The sequence below is a fragment of the Peromyscus eremicus genome, chromosome 1 (assembly GCF_949786415.1).
Source record: "Peromyscus eremicus chromosome 1, PerEre_H2_v1, whole genome shotgun sequence".
Lineage (NCBI taxonomy): Eukaryota > Metazoa > Chordata > Mammalia > Rodentia > Cricetidae > Peromyscus > Peromyscus eremicus.
In genome coordinates this window covers 68,315,148-68,333,241 of record NC_081416.1, presented here as the reverse complement: position 1 = coordinate 68,333,241, position 18,094 = coordinate 68,315,148, and the positions used below count along the sequence as shown (strand labels likewise).

At 44.9% G+C, this 18,094-nt stretch overlaps 1 protein-coding gene across 2 annotated transcripts in view; it reads right to left on the bottom strand.

Moving 5' to 3' along the window:
- The window catches only part of C1H10orf90 (chromosome 1 C10orf90 homolog), an 89,560-nt gene that overhangs the window by 62,814 nt on the left and 8,652 nt on the right, over nt 1–18,094 (bottom strand). For both annotated transcript variants that reach the window (XM_059265095.1, XM_059265091.1), the window contains exon 3: nt 9,666–10,782. In XM_059265095.1, coding sequence (XP_059121078.1) covers nt 9,666–10,782 — 1,117 coding nt within the window. The remainder of the gene's footprint in view (nt 1–9,665; nt 10,783–18,094) is intronic.

The following is an 18,094-nucleotide window of genomic DNA, read 5'->3' as shown; positions in this document are numbered from 1 at the left end:
TGTCACAATAATCAGAGTGGGCAAGGGCAGGTAGGCACTTCAGGGGGCAAAGTCTAATCCCAATGGTGGTGACAAGGGTTGCATGTGTCTATTGCAAAAAGAACACCACTGCTACACATGCCTGCCCTTGAGGACACCTCAACCTTGAAGAGTCTGTGAGAGCCCCCTAAGAATCAAGACACATAGAAGAGATGTACTCATCTCCCCAAATGGCTCAAATAAGACAACACTAGTTTGAAGACAATAGTTCTTACATAGGATCAGTGTTGGGTGGCGTGTTCCTATGTGATGTCCTTCCTGGGTAAGAACAATTTGCTATATTCTCCAAAGACAGCCTCAAACCGTGCATTAAAGGGCCCCAGCCTTGGACCAGGGCCTTTACCAACATGGATGCCTCCATGTTGCTGTGCTCTAACAGGTAATAAATGAAGTGCTGATAACAATATGAAAAGCATTTCCACATTTAACAGCAAAATCTTCTGAAAGCAGAGTTTAAAACCATTTGAGTCTGTTCTATCATCCTCACCTGTCTCCTGCTCTCCAAAGTTGGCTATCAACACCAGAGAAGATCACATCTCATCCAAAGGGCTCAGATTTGCTCTAAGTTATTGTGAAAGAACAACTTCACTGAGACAAAAGACTAAAATATGTCATCTATTTTTCACGTTTTCAATTTTTTTTCATTTTCCAGGTTATCTGTACCTAGAACACTTTCCCTTACATAACTCATCAGTATATCACTTTATCCTCCCAGAACTGTGTTTGAATTAATTTCCGGCAAACAGCTCAGACCACACTGAAAACAGTATTGAGTCCTACTATGAATTCACTCATGTGAGTAGCTCGATGCACAGGAACCACCTAGAGGAGGTAGTGAATAACTAACTCAATGGACTGAAATGCAATGGGTCCTGTATCTAAAGCCCACGGTACCTCTGCTGGTGGCCCTCACCATCACTGTGACTCATTCCTGTCTAGACAGCTGCTCTACTGTTTCCTAATTTAAAAATTCAGACCATTATCTGGTCAGTCTTCAGTCCTTGAATTCATTTCTCTTTATGAATCCCTGGCAAACCTGAACAAATGGAGCATTAGTAATGACTTTCTCCCTGACATTGTAGAGACATAGCCCATTCATATAATGGAGGGTGGTACTCATAAAACAAAGTGGGCAGAGATAGGTCTTGTCTTTTAGAGTGGGGTAATGAAAACAGGCAAATTTGAGTCCTTATAGATGATGGAATAATCTGAGAAGAATATTTACTATCCTGGAAGAGAAGACCCTACCTTATTTAGACTTACCAGTATTGAAACAAACAAAACTGAAAACCTTCCACATCTTTGTGCAACATTGCTCAATGTTTCCTCTTTCTCAATATTCATTTAACCATCTGAAAGATGACAAACTTGTCCCATGAGAATATTTGACTATTCTGACTGACTTCTCAGGGGAAACAGTTTGGAGATCCTCATGTCCCAGTTTTCAAAACAACTGGGGATTCTGTAGTTTTCACAACCTACCTCTTGGTGGTGAATCTTACATGACTCCCTTCCTTTCCTGCTTAGAAGTTGTTAGGTTCAGGTGTGAGGAGAGGTAGTACAAGAAGGAGACATGGGGCACTTAAGTGGTCCTGATGTCACATCAGTTGCTTTGTTGGCTCATCAGAGTGTCTTGCCCTCCACCTAGCACTCAGATCCTGAATATCTATCTACTCTGAGCCCCATGGTAGGCTTCAGGGTGTAAATGATGACCCACAAGGTTTCTGCCTTTTCAGAGTGTGCAGCCTGAAAGAAGACCTCCAGTGAGCACAGAGGTCACATGGGAATAGGAAGAGGCAGGGTGCTGGGGAGGTTCTCAGGAATCCACAAGGATGACCCCACCTGGGAATGCTGGCAGTGGTCTAGAGGGTGCCTGGACTGGTCTACTCTGGTGATCAGTCTAGTGAATACCCTAACCATCATCATAGAGCCTTCATCCAGGGACTGATGGAAGCAGATGCAGAAATCCATGGCTAGGCACCAGACTGAGCTCTGAAAATCCAATTGATGAGAGAGAGGAAGGATTTTGCAGGTTGGAGACGTTGAGATCATGATGGGAAGACTTGCAGACATGACCGGCCACACTGGTGTAAGCCATTAACTGTGTAGCCCCAATGGGACTGGACTAGGCCTTCTGGATACAGAAGATGGTAGTTTGGCTCGAACTGTTTCGGGGGCATCCAGACAAGGGGATCGGGAGATGTCCCTGGTGCATGGGCAGGCTTTTGGGAGCCCAATGTCCGTGGTGTGATACCTTGGGATTCCTTGGTGCAGTGGGAAGGGGCTTGGACCTGCCTAGGCTCTGTGCAGGCTCTGCTGACTCCCCATGGGAGACCTTGATTTGGGGGATGTGAGGACGTAGAGTGGCTTGGGAGGGACGGCTGGGGGTGGGACATGAGAGGATATGGAATCTGTAGGTGGTATGTAGAGTGAGTAGAAAATTTCTTAATAAAGATAAATGAAATAAAATCATAATTTAGGACCTGGAGAGATAGCTCAATGTTTAAGAGCACTCACTGTTCTTCCAGAGATCCTGAGTTCAAATCCTAGCAAGTACATGGTAGCTTACAACAACGTGTAATGAGATTTGGTGCCCTCTTTCGGCATGGGGGCATACACGCATGCAGAACACTGTATGCAAAACAAATAAATACATCTTTAAAAAGAAAAAAAAAGACTGTAACCTACGCACCTGAGTTTTATTTCAGTACCATGGAATCAGGGAGCAGCCCAGTGCCTAGATCCAGTGCTTATACAGTAAGTAAGGAATGAGAATGGGCTGTCCAAGTGGAACTGTGGTACAGAGGTACCAGAAGGTGCTAAAACTGAACAGATGCCCCAGTCGTTAGTAACAGTGGTGACTGGCCACAGTGACAGACTTTGTTGCTGTCAATAAAAGGGGCATCTGGGATAGCTGCCATGATGAATAGTTTAGGAAACGGGAAAAGAGCAAGAGATAATTGGAAAGGCTTTGGCCAGAAGATATAAGGTAGCCCTAGAGTCAATGGTGGGAGGGGGTGAAAGACAAAAGCACATACCCTTTGCTTGGGCATCACTCCCTCAGCTTCTGAGACTTCCCCTGAAAATACAGCTACAATGACAGAAACCCCAGCTGTAGTCCCTCCCCAATGAATTACTAGACTAGGAAAGAAGAGTCTAAGCAACCATCTGGTTGACCTCTCCCACTAAAATGATGGGGACCTTGCTGGCAAATGATTTAAGTTTCTAAAAAGATTATCCTTGAGCAGGGGTGACATACTTTGTCAAAAGGCCCGGGTGACGAATGTTTTGGCTTTGTGGGCTGCACGGTTTCTTTTCTGACTCTCAGCTCTGTCATTATGTATGGAGTAGCTGGGGGACACTGTATAAATGAGCACCAATGGCTGTGGGATTGGGCTGAGTCACTGTGTATGGAGTAGCTGGGGGACACTGTATAAGTGAGTACCAATGGCTGGGGGATTGGGCTGAGTCACTGTGTATGGAGTAGCTGGGGACACTGTATAAATGAGCACCAATGGCTGTGGGATTGGGCTGAGTCACTGTGTATGGAGTAGTTGGGGAGCGCTGTATAAGTGAGCACCAATGGCTGTGGGTTTGGGCTGAGTCACTGTGTATGGAGTAGCTGGGGAGCACTGTATAAGTGAGCACCAATGGCTGTGGGACTGGGCTGAGTCACTGCTGACACCTGCTCTCCTCAAACTGTTGAATGAGATGGGGTTCCAGTTTCTTTGTGCATTCATATGCACACTCAAACAGCTCTTGGCTCATGTTGTGGTTAATAAAGCAAACAAAAACTCACTTCCCCAATTCTTGCTTCAGAAAAGGTAAGAAAATACCAACCTAAGACTGTTTACCTGGTCATGACCATGCACCTATCTTATCAGATGGATAGGTTGTGGCTATAGTGTTAGTTGCAATCTCACTGGGAAGTGCTGCAGACAGGAGCAGCCTCAGGAAATCCAGAGGAATATGTACGATATTCCAGTCTCTACAGCTGACAATCCATCTGGTCCATTGGCGAGCCTTGCTGGCTCACCTTCAAAACATGCCTCTGCTGAGTGCATTTTGTGTTGTTTGTATATATATGATTTCAGGACTGACCACTTTATACTGGACAACCAAAAGGGATATCTCTGCATCCCTTGCAGAGGCTAGTTCTCCCTTTCTCAGCAGTCAGCAACTGCTTGTAATTCCTTGTCCAGGGGTGTGACCCTATGAGACTTGAGACTTTGACCCTTCCTAGCTAGCATGTCTTACTGATAATGTCACGTTTTTGAGGTGCATGTGTGTGTGTGTGTGTGTGTGTGTGTGTGTGTGTGTGTGTGTGTAGCAGTAATACTCAGGGAAGAAGAGGTTATCAATTTGAGAGTGAGAGGTGTGGCATGGAAGTAGTTGGAAGAAGGAGACTTTGGAGGGGCTAGAGGGAAAGGAAGTGGGGAAAGTGAAGCAATTATATTTTAATTTAAAATGTATACAAAATTTAAAACAAACATGGCTCTGGGTCCATCCTCACAGTTGAGTGAATGAGCGGAGGTCAACTGGAGAGAATGTTTCACTGCTATCTTTCTATGGTGAGAAGATGACAGGCCATGGCCCACCCACAGTCCTGTCCTAGAAGGAGCCTAGGAAGACACCCGACTTCTTTCAGAGAATGGTGGAGGCACAGTGGAAAAGGGCAGAGTGGCCAGCTCTGATGGGCACTGCACGGCACACTCTGGGAAGACACCCCTCACCAGTCCATCTTAGAGAACTAGCCATTAAGAGAAAACTTCTCAGTCAAGGTCTCATCTACTCCCAGGGATACAAAGGCCCAGCCCTCTTGCTCCAGCTCAGAGCAACATTGAGGAGTCATTCCCAACCCTGAGGTTACTATGGCCCTTGTTTGGTCTGTCTACCAAGTGCCTTCCCTATCTGCTCATGTCTTCTCCCTCTTCCTTCACTTCAAGTCATTTTCACAAGCACTCCCTAGGCTACAGACTGCCCATGGATCTCCCCCTCAGAGTCTGAGTTCCCAAAACACAGGATGCAATATTGGCAAGTAGTTCTAGATCAGAAATCAGTAAATTACAGGCAGGCTAAGTCTGGCATAACATTTGCCTTTGTAAATAAAGCTTTATTGGCAACAGCCAAATCAGTCAATGCATCACAGTGCTTTCCCACCAGAACAGCAGAGCTGAGTAAATGCCATACAAATCAGAGGGTCTGTGAAGATGAACACATGCTCCTTTATAAGAGGAGGTGAGGGAAATAGTGAGAAGGAGAGGAGAAGAAGAGAAATAAAGGGGAGAGAGTGGAGAGAAGGGAAGAAGAGAAAGGGCAGGAGACAAGAGGGGGAGAAAGGCAAAAAAGAAGGGGGAGAGGAGTGAAGAGAAAAGAAGGAAGGGGAGGGGAAGAGAAAAGGAAGAATAAAAGGTTGCTTCAGTAACTCTAGATCATCAGAGGGAGGAAACACATTTGCCAAATAGTTTCTTTCCAAGCCTTCCGAGCCCTTTATAAATAAGTCCTGTGGGATGAGAGGGCTGAGTCCAGGAAGCCATCTTCCTCTCAGGTAAGCCTGATGTGTAAATGATGAAGCTAGCTCACTACACACATCTCACACCTGAGGATACAAGCAGATTTGGTGTCCATGTGGTAGCCTGGCAGGGACTTCCTTCCAGCCATGCAAACTAATGCCTTTAGAGAGGAGGTTCTCAACCTTCCTAATGCTGTGACCCTTTAATACCGTTCTTCATGTTGCGGCGATCCCCAACCATAAAATTATTTCATCGCTACTTCATAGCTGTAGTTTTGCTATTGTTATGAATTGCAATGTAAATGTCTGATATGCAACCCCCAAGAGGTCATGATCCACAGGTTGAGAACTACATGTGCACTTGCCGAGGGCCTACCAGTCCAGAAGGCCCACCACAAAGCAGAAACCTAAGCAAGCAGTGTGGGCAGAGAATTCCTTAGTCTTTTCTCCAATATCATCTAACATCATTGCTCTCTATTTACTTGGATGTCTCATGAAGGAAGAGAGCATCAGAACTGGACCACAGTATGAAAGAAACTAGGTAACACAGTGTATCATAATCACACACAGTGATATCAGAACCATTTAGATCAATATAAAAAACCCCATAGATGGCACAGAGACCCAGATTTCAGATAGGAAAAGATCTCTGAGCTGATGAGCTTTAGCCAAATCAACAACACAACTTATTATATCTCATCAGAACCCTATTTGTAGCCCACTGGCCACTACCTAAGGATATGCTCCTAAGCAGTCTTCAAATATCACCTTCTATGGTGACAGTGGAGAAAGGTCCACTACTGGGCACCACCAATGCCCTGACTACTCTGCCAAGGGTTGTCATTGGCAAGGATGCAACAGGAGCCATGGATATAACTTTGGTACTTAATGGATACATGGACTCGGGTAAGTCATTTAACCTTCGAGCCTTATTTGTCCTCTCTAAAAGTAGACTTAACTGATATTTTCCCTACAGAATTGTTTAGATGATTTAAAATAGCAGATATAACCCAAGGCCTGGCACTGAGGATTTTTACAACACATATGATTATTCATGATACTGATTAGATCAAGGATGGTAACAGTAATGCAAGCTGACCTCACTACATGGCCAGAGATTTGTACGATGTTTACCTCTATGGTGCCAGCAGGATGCTCACTAACAGTGAAGAGAAAGCATCAAGGACTAAGGAGGTATGCAAAAAGAGAACCAATTCTTAACCTCAGTCCCAAGGAGAAGCAGGCACCCATGTGTCTGCTGGGATGTTTTGTCCCAGGGGACAGGACAATCTGTTTTTCATGAAGTGGTTGCATGTAACTCATCTCCTCTCATTTTAGGAGTCTTCCTGAGTGCATGCATATCTTCAAGGCTTACTCAATAGTACCATCTGTAGAACTTGCTATCCAATGACCTAATGACTACAGCCAAAACTATCTTGACTCTGTCTATGGACTCTCCCACGCAGCATCTACAAAGGCAGCTGGATGTCAGCAAAGTGAGCTCAGAGGGGTTCCTGCTTGAAAAGAGTTTAGATGAAAGGAGTTGGCTTCAGACACTAAGAAGGATGATGCCCATTAATAGTGTGTGTAGCCACAGGAAGCCATCAAGAGCGCCTCAGATACCGTTCCAGTTATGGACAGGAAGATGCACAGGTCTTCTGAGTCTTAATGAGCATTGCTACGGTCTGAGAGTACTTGCAATAAGGCTAACAGGCTCTGTGAGGGTAGCGGCTGAGCTTGCAAGTGCACCCTGGGATGATGGTGTACCCTGTATCAGGATAGACTAGGATCATTAGAACTTGTGGATTGTAGCTAGTGCTTGTAAACTTCAGGCAGGAATTCTGTAGCATGCTTTCTCATTATTCAACAAGAAATATAGCCCACTGAAAATTAGTGTAGCTATATGAGTGAGAGAGTATGCAAACCAAGTAAGTACGTGCATGTGTGTGTACACACATATATGTGCATTCATGCACACTGGAGGCACATGTCCCAAACACTAAACTAGCCCCTGTTTTAACGGAGCATCGCTTTCTAAAAGACACATGGGTCTCTGCTTTCCTTTGGGCCTGAGGGTTAGGAATTATTTCTTTGTCCATCTCTTCAATCCTTGATGTTTTCTGTGATGTTGGATATTAAGGTAGAAACTGCTGAGACTCACATGGTATTCCTTCTGGTGCTGATAGAGAATGGGAAATAAAGTTAAGCTAGAAGACGTTCAAGAGCACTAATTACTGAGTGAATGCTATAAGCTCAGAGCGGTGGTGTTACTGTCCATATTCACTGAGCTAGAAAATAAGAGAATGTGCTCAAGGTTCCTCTGTGGCTTTCTTCAAAAGACAGGATGAGACCCTGAGATTTAGAGTCAGGTTCCAAATGTGAGTTTCTACAATACATTACTATTCTGATGGATGTCAGCCCCACAGGAGGCAGAACTAACCTCCTCTAACTCACCTAAGAAAACTCTTTACAGGAACAGCCAGTCTCTTTACAAGCCATAGGGAAGCCACTCTGTTCTGAGATGGGTGTTTGTGATCTGGCTCTGATTATTTTTAAAGGGCCTTTGGTGAAATTTTCTAAAAAATCCAAGTGATTATTCTATACCATGAGACAGAGCGTCAAGTCGTGCTCACCACATAATGCAGTTTCTCTATTTCTGGAATCATCATCAATAAGGAAGATGCAGTGCTCAGCTTGAGCAGTTGCCTTAAATACTAAAGTGGAGTTTATCTTTGTAACACAGAACGGCTGCTTACATCTTTCTGCATGCAATGAGTCTGTTGATTCAGGCATTTCCATCGTTTAATCAACCCAGAAGCTATATCGAACTTACTTTAAAGTTCTCTCAGCATCCAATATATCTACACTTGTTAAAATTAATTACATCATTTAACATTTCCACATGCATTATAGTTTTAAGTGTTTCACGGTCATTTTTATTAATTAATAAACGCTTAATGGACAAAAATTCATACTATAAAATTATTATGCATATGCTGAATTTTAAGTTTTACTATTATTTCTTTTAAATATTTTCCCCAAGTGGAAAGTCCATGATTCATAAACCAGTCACTCTCACAGAAAGTACAACTGAAAATAGAAGTTTACTCAGAGACAGAGAAATCTGTGCCGCTTCCCTCTCTCCAAGACAGACTCACTTCCTCTCCTGAAAGCCAAAGGGTCTCAGAGAAGCCCACCTGGGAAATTCTGTCTGGCCCTGAAATAGCAGAAATAGTAACAAATCCCAGCCAGCATCTTCTAGACACAACCCAGGACACATGATTCCTTTTGCTGCTGGTTGGAAAGGAACATTCCAACTTTCCCATTAGAAAACATGCTGTAATTACCCACCTTCCTAACACGCGCACGCGCGCGCGCACACACACACACACACACACACACACACACACACACACACACACACTAATGCCCACATGCTTCATTCCATTATAGAACTCAGGTGTAGTTTTTTTTTTTTTTTTGGTTTTTCGAGACAGGGTTTCTCTGTGTAGCTTTGCGCCTTTCCTGGAACTCACTTTGGAGACCAGGCTGGCCTTGAACTCACAGAGATCCGCCTGGCTCTGCCTCCCGAGTGCTGGGATTAAAGGCGTGCGCCACCACCGCCCGGCTTCAGGTGTAGTTTTTAAATGTCGATGCTAACACATTTATCAATGATGTGATTTAAAAGTAAAAACCTTAGAATTCTAGACAAACCCCCAATATTCAGATGTTGGACCTCTGAAGAGCTTTTTAAAAAAATCTGGGTGTGGGTAGCATTCTATTCTACTCCCCCAGCTCTGGAATGTGATGTGAGCATGCTCTATTCCAGCTGCTATGGGAACCACTGTTTGCTGTGGGTTGCATGTGTGGTCTGGCACTATTTTGTTGGGATAGGGAACTTGAGTGAAGGTCTCTCATTATCTATAAATGTTTCATCTGAGAACACCTATCTAATCAGACATCAGCACCAACTTATGAGTTGTTGACTTGAGGCAGAGATGACCAAATGCTTGATGCGAAAGATCTGGGATGAGTTGTACAGAAGAAATTCAACAGCACTCCCTTAGCTGAACACTGATATTGGGCACCCTCCAGCAAGTGGACATCTACTCACCTGCCCTGTAACTCCAGCCAGGAATATGGATGGAGAGTTGGTTGGCATGGTTGCTGGTGGGACATGCTGCACAGTCCCCTTTCTCCTTTCTTCTTGGAACCTGGTTCCTTCCCACATCTGCAAATTTGACATTTTCCAGGGGAGGGGAGCCAGTCCGAGGGTATGTGCCACTCCCCAAATGTGCTGGCACCAAGGCTGGATTCTCTTTCCAATGACCCTCCCGGGGCTGGCCCCATTGTGGACCTAGGAGATCCTGCTTTCCCTCCAAGAGCTCCTGGGGCAGGGCTCTGCTGATTGGCTCTCCATTAGCTGTGCTGTCTACTCCATCTGCTGTTAACCTGTGGGAACTACAGCGGAGGCTGAGAGACAGGACAGACCTGTGCATTTTGGGGCTAGCAATTTGAGGTTGTTCAAGAGGGACGGAAAGAGGCTTGTCCAAATAGTAAATGGCACTGGGACAGTGCTGAGACACCCGGAGGTGGACACAGGAACTGAACATCAGTGGGACTTTTCTTGATGGTGAACTGTCTGAAGAAAAACTGTCCTCTTTGTCATCCATGTGCGTAACCCAGTACTCCTGCCTTGCACACATCCTTGTGTGAGCCTGGGGAACCTTTAGCCCTTCTATGGAGCCATTGCCAGGGAACTCTGTACAGGTGAAGGTTCCATTGTGCTGACACAGATGGACACCATTGGCCAGAGCTGGGGCGTCTTGGAGCAGAGTATCCTTGGCCCTGCAATTGGGACACAGTGGGTCCCTAACAGTGTCCCATACCAAGGAGTTGGCTGGAGGGCCCACACGTCTGGCAGTAATGGTGATAGATGAGAACCCTTTGTGGGGGCCTCTGCCTAGGTTGTCTCCTGTGGACAGTGGTTCTATCTCCAGTCCTTGCTCGTCTGATGGAGTCAGAATTCCCAATCTGTCTGGAGCAAATGGCCTGTGCATGTTCATGCCACTGCGCCTGGCCGAAGCTGGTTTCGTGGGACACAGCTGAGGTTGAACGATTGCTTGTGGCAGAGGCAACAAGGCTCCATTTTCCATCGATTTCTTCTCATCGATCAGCTGGGAAATGATGATAGGTGATATCATTTTTGTGTTTTGTGATGCCAATGTCTCCTAAAAAATAGGCAGAAAAATCTGAATTATTCCAGGAGTTCACAGGAATAATCAGTGAATTCTCATGGGTCATGAGATTGCTGGGGAAGGAACACTTAGATTTCTCAGTAAAGCCTTCAAGACACTCTTGCTGTGGGATGTCTTTCTGTATGCTGAGAATATGTGTGGCTCCCATTGGACAATAAATAAAGCTATTTTGGCCTATGGCAAGAAAGCTTACAGCCAGGTGGGAAATCCAAGCAGAGATTCAGGGAGAAGGGCAGAGTTGAGAGAGACATCAGCCACTGCCAAAGGAGCAAGAAGATGCCAGCAGACCAGTAACACCATGGCCATATGGCAACACATAGATTAATAGAATAGGTTAATTTAAGATGAAAGAGCCAGGTAGCAAGAAGCTTGAAGCCATAGGCCATACAGTTTGTAATTAATATAAGCCTCTGAGTGATTATTTCATAAATGGCTGTGGGACCGTGGGGTCCAGTGGGATGAGAAACTTCAGTCTGCACACTCTTGATAACAAATCTAAGCATTCTGAAGAGATGGAAACCTAGGTATGTTTGTGAGGAAGTAGAGTTCTAGACACATTAGCCTAATGAGGAGAAGGATGGACTCACTCAGCCAGCGGGGTGTCAGTCTAAGTTTACTAGCCTTGTGCTCCATTAGTAGAGACCCTCTGACTGTGATAGTCGCTTCTGCCAGACCCCAGAACCTCAAAAAAAAAAAAAAAATAAATCTCACAGCCTCGATGGGGAAGGGAGGCAAAATTATCAACGTGGCTGAGAATTGGAGCTGGGGAAGTGATAGGCCATGGGTCAGCACTCTGATGACAGCGTCAGTAAATGTGGTCACAAGGAGTCACCTCCCTAGTTTCTTCTCCCACTGTCTTCCACCTTTGCCTCTGGAATTACCGGTTACTTTCGGTTTGCTTGGCCTCACAGGAGTCCATGCTCAGAGAGCAAGACAAGGGGAATCCGGTGCCCCAAATCAGTTTCCCAGGCTAGCCAATCAGTTTGGCTTCTCTTACCAGGATGGGGCGTACCAAGATGGATGTATACCAGTATACAAAGTACAGCTGTAGCTCGCTGCTCTTCTGTGAGGAGCTTTTGTAAATGATCAAGGAATTCCATGCTTCCTAATTAGCAGTTCCTAAGTCCTTATGTAAATCACTGCTGTGTACAGAATAAAGCACTGTGCTTTTTTTTGCACCATGTCTAACCAGCTTAGGATCAAGGAGGAGAATCCCTGTGCTCTTGCTGTATCTTCATGCTTGTGTGTTGAGTGCTGCAGAAGGCTGACCACAGCCTAGTATTTAGTGCACACAGAGCCATGCCCCATTTTTTATGTGTCTAAAATGAACTTGTGTACAGAACTGCACAGACCCTGAGATAATGGTAAAAACTTTAGCCTTGGAAGCCAAAAGGCATCACTGGGGTACTCAGCATTCAAGGCAGCAGATCTCAAACCCCAGCATATCTGAGAATCACCTAGAACATTGGGAGCACAGGTTCCCCAGGCCTGAGATTCTGATGGTGGAGTACAGGGGATTTTAGCCCCCACACCTCAGTGATGTAGGTGAGGTAGGGATCGTGAACAGTGTCACAGCTGGCCTACTGTCATCTCGAGGAAATGCATTCACAAGGGGTGGGCCTAGGTACCATGAAAGCCTGGGCTTTGCCTTTCTCAAGATGTAAGAGAACAAGGGTAGGATTTGTGTTTCTTTGTCGCAGGTTTAATATTCAAGTAACTGAGCATTCTCCTCTACCTGGACATGGTAGACTGGACATGGGACTTTGCACATAACACAGTGACAACACAAGCTAGAGTTGTTTGGGAAAAGGGACTCTCAACTGAAAAAAAATGCCTCCATAAAATGGGCCTATAGGTTGAACCTGTTCACCACGCTGAACCTTGCCCAGCCTTGACACAAGGGGAGGAGCTTGGTCCTGCCTCGACTTGATGTGCCATGCTTTGTTCAGGTCCATGGGAGGCCTGACCCTTTCTGAATGGAGACAGAGAAGGAGTGGATGGGGAAGAGGGTAGATGGGATGGGGGGAGGGAACAGGAGGAGAGGAGGGAGGGGAAACCGTGGTCAATATGTAAAATAAATGAAAAAACTGTTACTTAAATTAAAAAAAAAAAGATGGGCCTATAAGCAAGTCTATAGTACCCATTTTCTTGATTGATGATTGATATGGGAGAACCTAGTCCCTGTGGGAGGTGCAACCCCTTGGCTGGTGTTACTGGATGTGATCAGAAAATAGACTGAGCAAGATATGGGGAGCAAGCCAGTAAGCAGCACTGTATGTAGACCAGGCTGGCCTTGAACTCAGAGTTGTCCTGCCTCTGCCATCCAAGTGCTTGGATTAAAGGCATGTGCTACCATGTCCGGCTTCCTCTGTTTCTATGCCCTTTTTTACTTTTTAAAGATATGTGAGAAGTTTCACATTTCAAAAGATAACTGGAGATCTGGAGATGGGGGAATACATGGTGACTCCATTTTAAACTTCCTTCAGTGTTTAAAAACAAATGAATTTTTTTTTTTTTTTTTTTTTTTTTTTTTTTTTTTTTTACCTCCTGGACAAGGATAGAACTTCAAACTTCAAGCTTCCCTTCCAGCCTCACTGCCACCTTCCAATTCAAGGTCATTTCACAGCTCAAGGTCAACCCAGTGGAGTCTCCAGGTGTGAGTGGAGATGCCTCCCTAGCACCTCTGATACCAGGGTACAAAACAATGACCTGTAGCTAGTGAAACCCAGAAGCCCATACATCCGCCTTCGACAAACCAGTAGACTCTAGGAGGCTAGAACTGGCTGGAGGCAGGTGTCAGTGCTTTTCAAGTTTCTGTGTCTCCAGCGGGCATCCTGTGCTTCTGTGGCATTGCCCCCCAGGCATCCTGTGCTTCTGTGGAAACCCCCCCCCCGGGCATCCTGTGCTTCTGTGGCACCCTGCTACTCTACCTTCTCCCTGCAGCACACTCACAGCTGTGATTTGCATACAAGAAAATGACAGTGCACCTGGCGCCCATTTGACAGTACACAGTCCCTCCCATCCTAGTTAAATTTAGTTCTGATAATAATTGTTCCTGTGCACCCCACGATGGGTGTAATCATACCCAGTGGGAATTCCTTTGACATTGATCTCTGGAGGAAAAAACAAAACCCAGCTCGGGAACCTGCCATACTGCTCTTACTCTGCAGGGCAGTGCTTCCTCAAGTTTGGACCAGTGACAACCTGCCCTCAAAAATCTCATCGGGTGGGGGCAGAGATCCCTGAACACCTTGATTTCCAGACATAAGTTGAATCAGGACCTGTTGGGATGAGGTCTAGAATCTGCATTTGTAACCAGCTCCTGGGTGGCCCTTGAGGGTGTATGGATATGGAGGAAGGAGGTTGAGCTGACTTAGGTGATCTGGGACCCATCCTGAGTCATAGTTCTCAGAGGCCCCAGACCTCAGAGAAGCCCTGATTTGCACAGCTGTAATATAAGAAGAAGATTGAAATGGAGTCTATTAAGATGTACCCTCCCTGGTACTGGAATCACGTGTCAAAGGCCCCCATCCTGGGCTCAGGATCGTGTGAGAGTCTAGGCCTTGGAATTAGCATGATTGTATTGCTAGGAATAAAGAGTTGCCAGTTCAGCTTGGAGCACCACAGAAAAGACCCTGATACTGGCAATGGCAGTCTGGTTCCTCCAGGCAGAGCTCAAGACATACTTGCTGAGGGCTTCCTTGGGGACACAGGCCTTGGGCATCATTCCAAAAGGATCTGCCAACTGCCTTTTCACCACCTGAGGCCTGGAAAGTGTGGCTGTGATTTTGACTCCATCAAAAGAAAGAGGGAAGAGCGCTAATGAGAAGTGTGAATCTGAACTTATTTCTCAAGCTCTTGTGTTATTCGGGATGACACTGTTCCTGGGTAAATACACGCTGGCCAGCACCATGCCCAGGAAAAATTGTCTGCCTTCTCTTCTTCACAGAGAAGGTGTGAAGGACAAAAAGAGATGACAGTGTGACAGTGTCTCTCAAATCATAAGCCTTGCTTTGGTTTCTTTTCTGTTGCTGTAATAAAATACCAGGACAAAAGTAATGGGAGGGAGGGAGGGAGGGAGGGTGTATTTAGCTCAAAGTTCAAGGTACAGTCCAGCATCTAGACGTAGCTCGTCACACCATGTCCAAGATAAAGAGACCCAGAATCCAATCCATGAGACGGTGCTACCCACAACTAAGATGAGTCCTCCCATGCCAGCTGACTTAAGAGAATCCCCCAAAGGTTTGCTGAGTCCCATCTCCCGGGTGATACTAGGTTTTGTCAAATTGTCAATTAACACTGATTATTACAAGCATTTGTATAAATTACTTTTCCCGTGACTCAGCAGAAATTAGTAGATAACTGACGAGATCAAACCAACAGAAGCATCTCATCCAACTTATTCTTGCCTGTAACTGCTTTTTGGTGTTGTTTGTAACATTACAGTTATAGGCAAACCGTATGCTTAATGATTCAGATGACAAATATTTATTGAACACCTATTAATACTACATGCTAGGTGAACATTGAGTAACAGAAACCTTTGTGGTCTCTTGGAATTAACAGCTTGGAGGCAATATCCAAATGATCAGGACAATCATTAGACTATTAACTAAAGATCCCCAAAATAAAATTAGAGAAATTAAAAAGAAAATGAGGGACTTTTCACCCTTTATCACACAATGCTTCTGTAAGGCAAGTTTCATTCATCAAATCTCATTTTCTCACTGAGACCCATAGATAATCAAATAGAAGATGCAACCTGGGGCTGGGGAGACGGCTTGGTTGATGAAGAGCTTCCGCACAGGCATGGGAACTTGAGTTTGGATCTCTAGCACCCACAGGAAATAGTAGGACGTGAAGGCATGTGCCTGTAAGCACAGCGCTAGGGGAGCAGAACCAAGAGGATCCCTGGGCTTGTTGGCCAACTAGTCCAGGCAACATGATGAAGACCCTATCTCCAAAAACAAGGTAGAAACCAAAAAAGGAAGACACTGATGTCAATATCTGGCCTCTACATGCACAGAGAGAGAGAGAGAGAGAGAGAGAGAGAGAGAGAGAGAGAGAGAGAGAGAGAGAGAGAGAGAGAAGGGACAAATTATAAAAGCACAGATTGTTTCAAATCAAGCTATTTTGGGGTGGCCCTCCCTCTGCCTTTTAACTAAAGGTTAACTAGAGGTGGCTTTGAAGAGAGATATCTTTCATGTAAAATAAAGTTAAAAGATGTAAGACTGGATTTGAAAGGATGAAGAGAGCCACCAGATATTGAAAGCGATGCGTGTTCAGGGTGAGTGACAGCCAGGCTGGGTTTGAGTCTGGCTTTGGCAATAGATGGTCTGCTGACCAGCATCTTCTGAGATAATTTTTTGCAATCTCTTGCTCATAGATGCTGCTATCGATTTCTTTTAAATGTTTTAAGGTATTGATTTATTTTAAATGTTTCCAGCGTGATTTTGTAGAGCTGGTAACTGTTTTCATGCTTCTTATCGACTGTGTTTGCTTTTTATTTATGCCTTAAGGCATATGACTAAGAAGGGCATCGTTTCCTAAATTGAAATAAGAGGCAGATAAGTGGCAGATACTCAGAGCCATCCCAGCCTGAGCCACTGAGGTGAAAATGACTTCCTTCCTGCAGCAATTTATATCTCTGAAGGAGAAGCATGCAGTCTGATCTGTACCTGTAAAATATGTATTTCCCACCCCCCGGGTGAGACAGTTCTTTCCCTTGCCAGTATAGCTCTGCCACCTATGACTCCATTTTTCAGATTCAAATCTATCTCCTCACAGATACCCTCTGCTACTGTTGCCCTCACCCACTGCATACCTGCTTACGCTCATAGAGCAGACCTAGAAGCATCATTGCTGAGTAATCTATCAACCTAGCACTACTGTGTCCTGGATACAAGGGCAACTCAGACTTGCATTCACTCTGCAGAGAAGCAACGGGGACTCGGGGCTTCAAAACAAATGGGAAATGGGAGCTTTGCTTGCTCCTCATCACGAAGCCACTGTCTTTCTGTGCAGTCAGTAAAGATTAGAGGATTCAGGTGAGTAACACAGCAGTAAAACGCTGGCTAGAATCAACCTTTCTCCCGTGTTTTATTATGGTTAATAGATACAAGAGTTACCATCTTAAGCATTCTAAGTGTACGTTTCCCTGCTGTCAAATGCATCCTATAATGCCAGGCAGCCTTCACCATCCATCCCCAGAACTCATCTCATAAAACTAAAATTCTGTTCCCATTAAATACAAGTCCCTACTCCTTCCTCCTCAAGGCCACCGGAAACCAACAAGAATCAATGCTTTAAATAGGGGGAAGGCAGTTAGTAATTCACGGTATGTGTAATTGCTTCTTATAGTCTGAAGAAATTAAAAATAAAAATTATAAACCCCTTAAATGACACAGGAATGTTGGAATAGTGCATGACAGAAGAAATCCATGAAAATCGATCTGCATTTTTAATGCAGATTTTTTAAACACAGGGAAAATAAGGAAAGGATATGCAAGCAATATTTTCTTTTGTATACATTTCTGTGTTTTTGTAAGTTTCTTTTTTGTATTTGTGCATTTGTATGTGTGCAGATGCACCAGCATGCGTACATGTGTGTGGGGGGTGGGGTGGGGGTGGGCAGGGATTGAACCAGGGTGTCTTTCTCTGTGCTCTCTGGGAAGGGGGTCTCCTACTGATCTTGGAGGTCAGCAATTTGGCTAAATGGACTGAAGAGTAAACTCTAGCAGCTCCTGCTCCACTCCCTTTGCTGGGGTTACAGGTGCACGCCACCATGCCTGGCTTTTGGGTGGATGTTGGGGATCCAAACTCAAGTCCCCATTTTTGTGAGGCATATACTTTAATAACGGAGTCATCTCCAAGCCCCTAATTTCCTAAGTTTCTACATAATATTGTCATTAATTTTAGTGTAAGGAAAACTTGAACTCATATGTACTGTTTTAGAAGAAGTGATTGTGTCCCATGTTTTACTCTTAAACAACCACTTGGCAGAAGAGGCATGGCTTCCCATCATTTCTCTCTCCTTGATATGTTTTGGAAGGGAAGTGATCAGTCTTGTACAGTCTCTCAAGAGAGGCTGAGAGTTAGGGTCTAACCCAGGCAGGAGAATCTGCTGGAATGTGTTTCATCACTTGGCAGTGGCCTTACAATACACACAGAACAAGCTTTCAAAGCTCTTGGTTAGGAGGAAAATTAGAAAGTCACACTATTAGATGATCCAGGCAATTCCAAAGCAGATGTTGAGAAGGTATGACTTCTAGGACATGACTCAGTC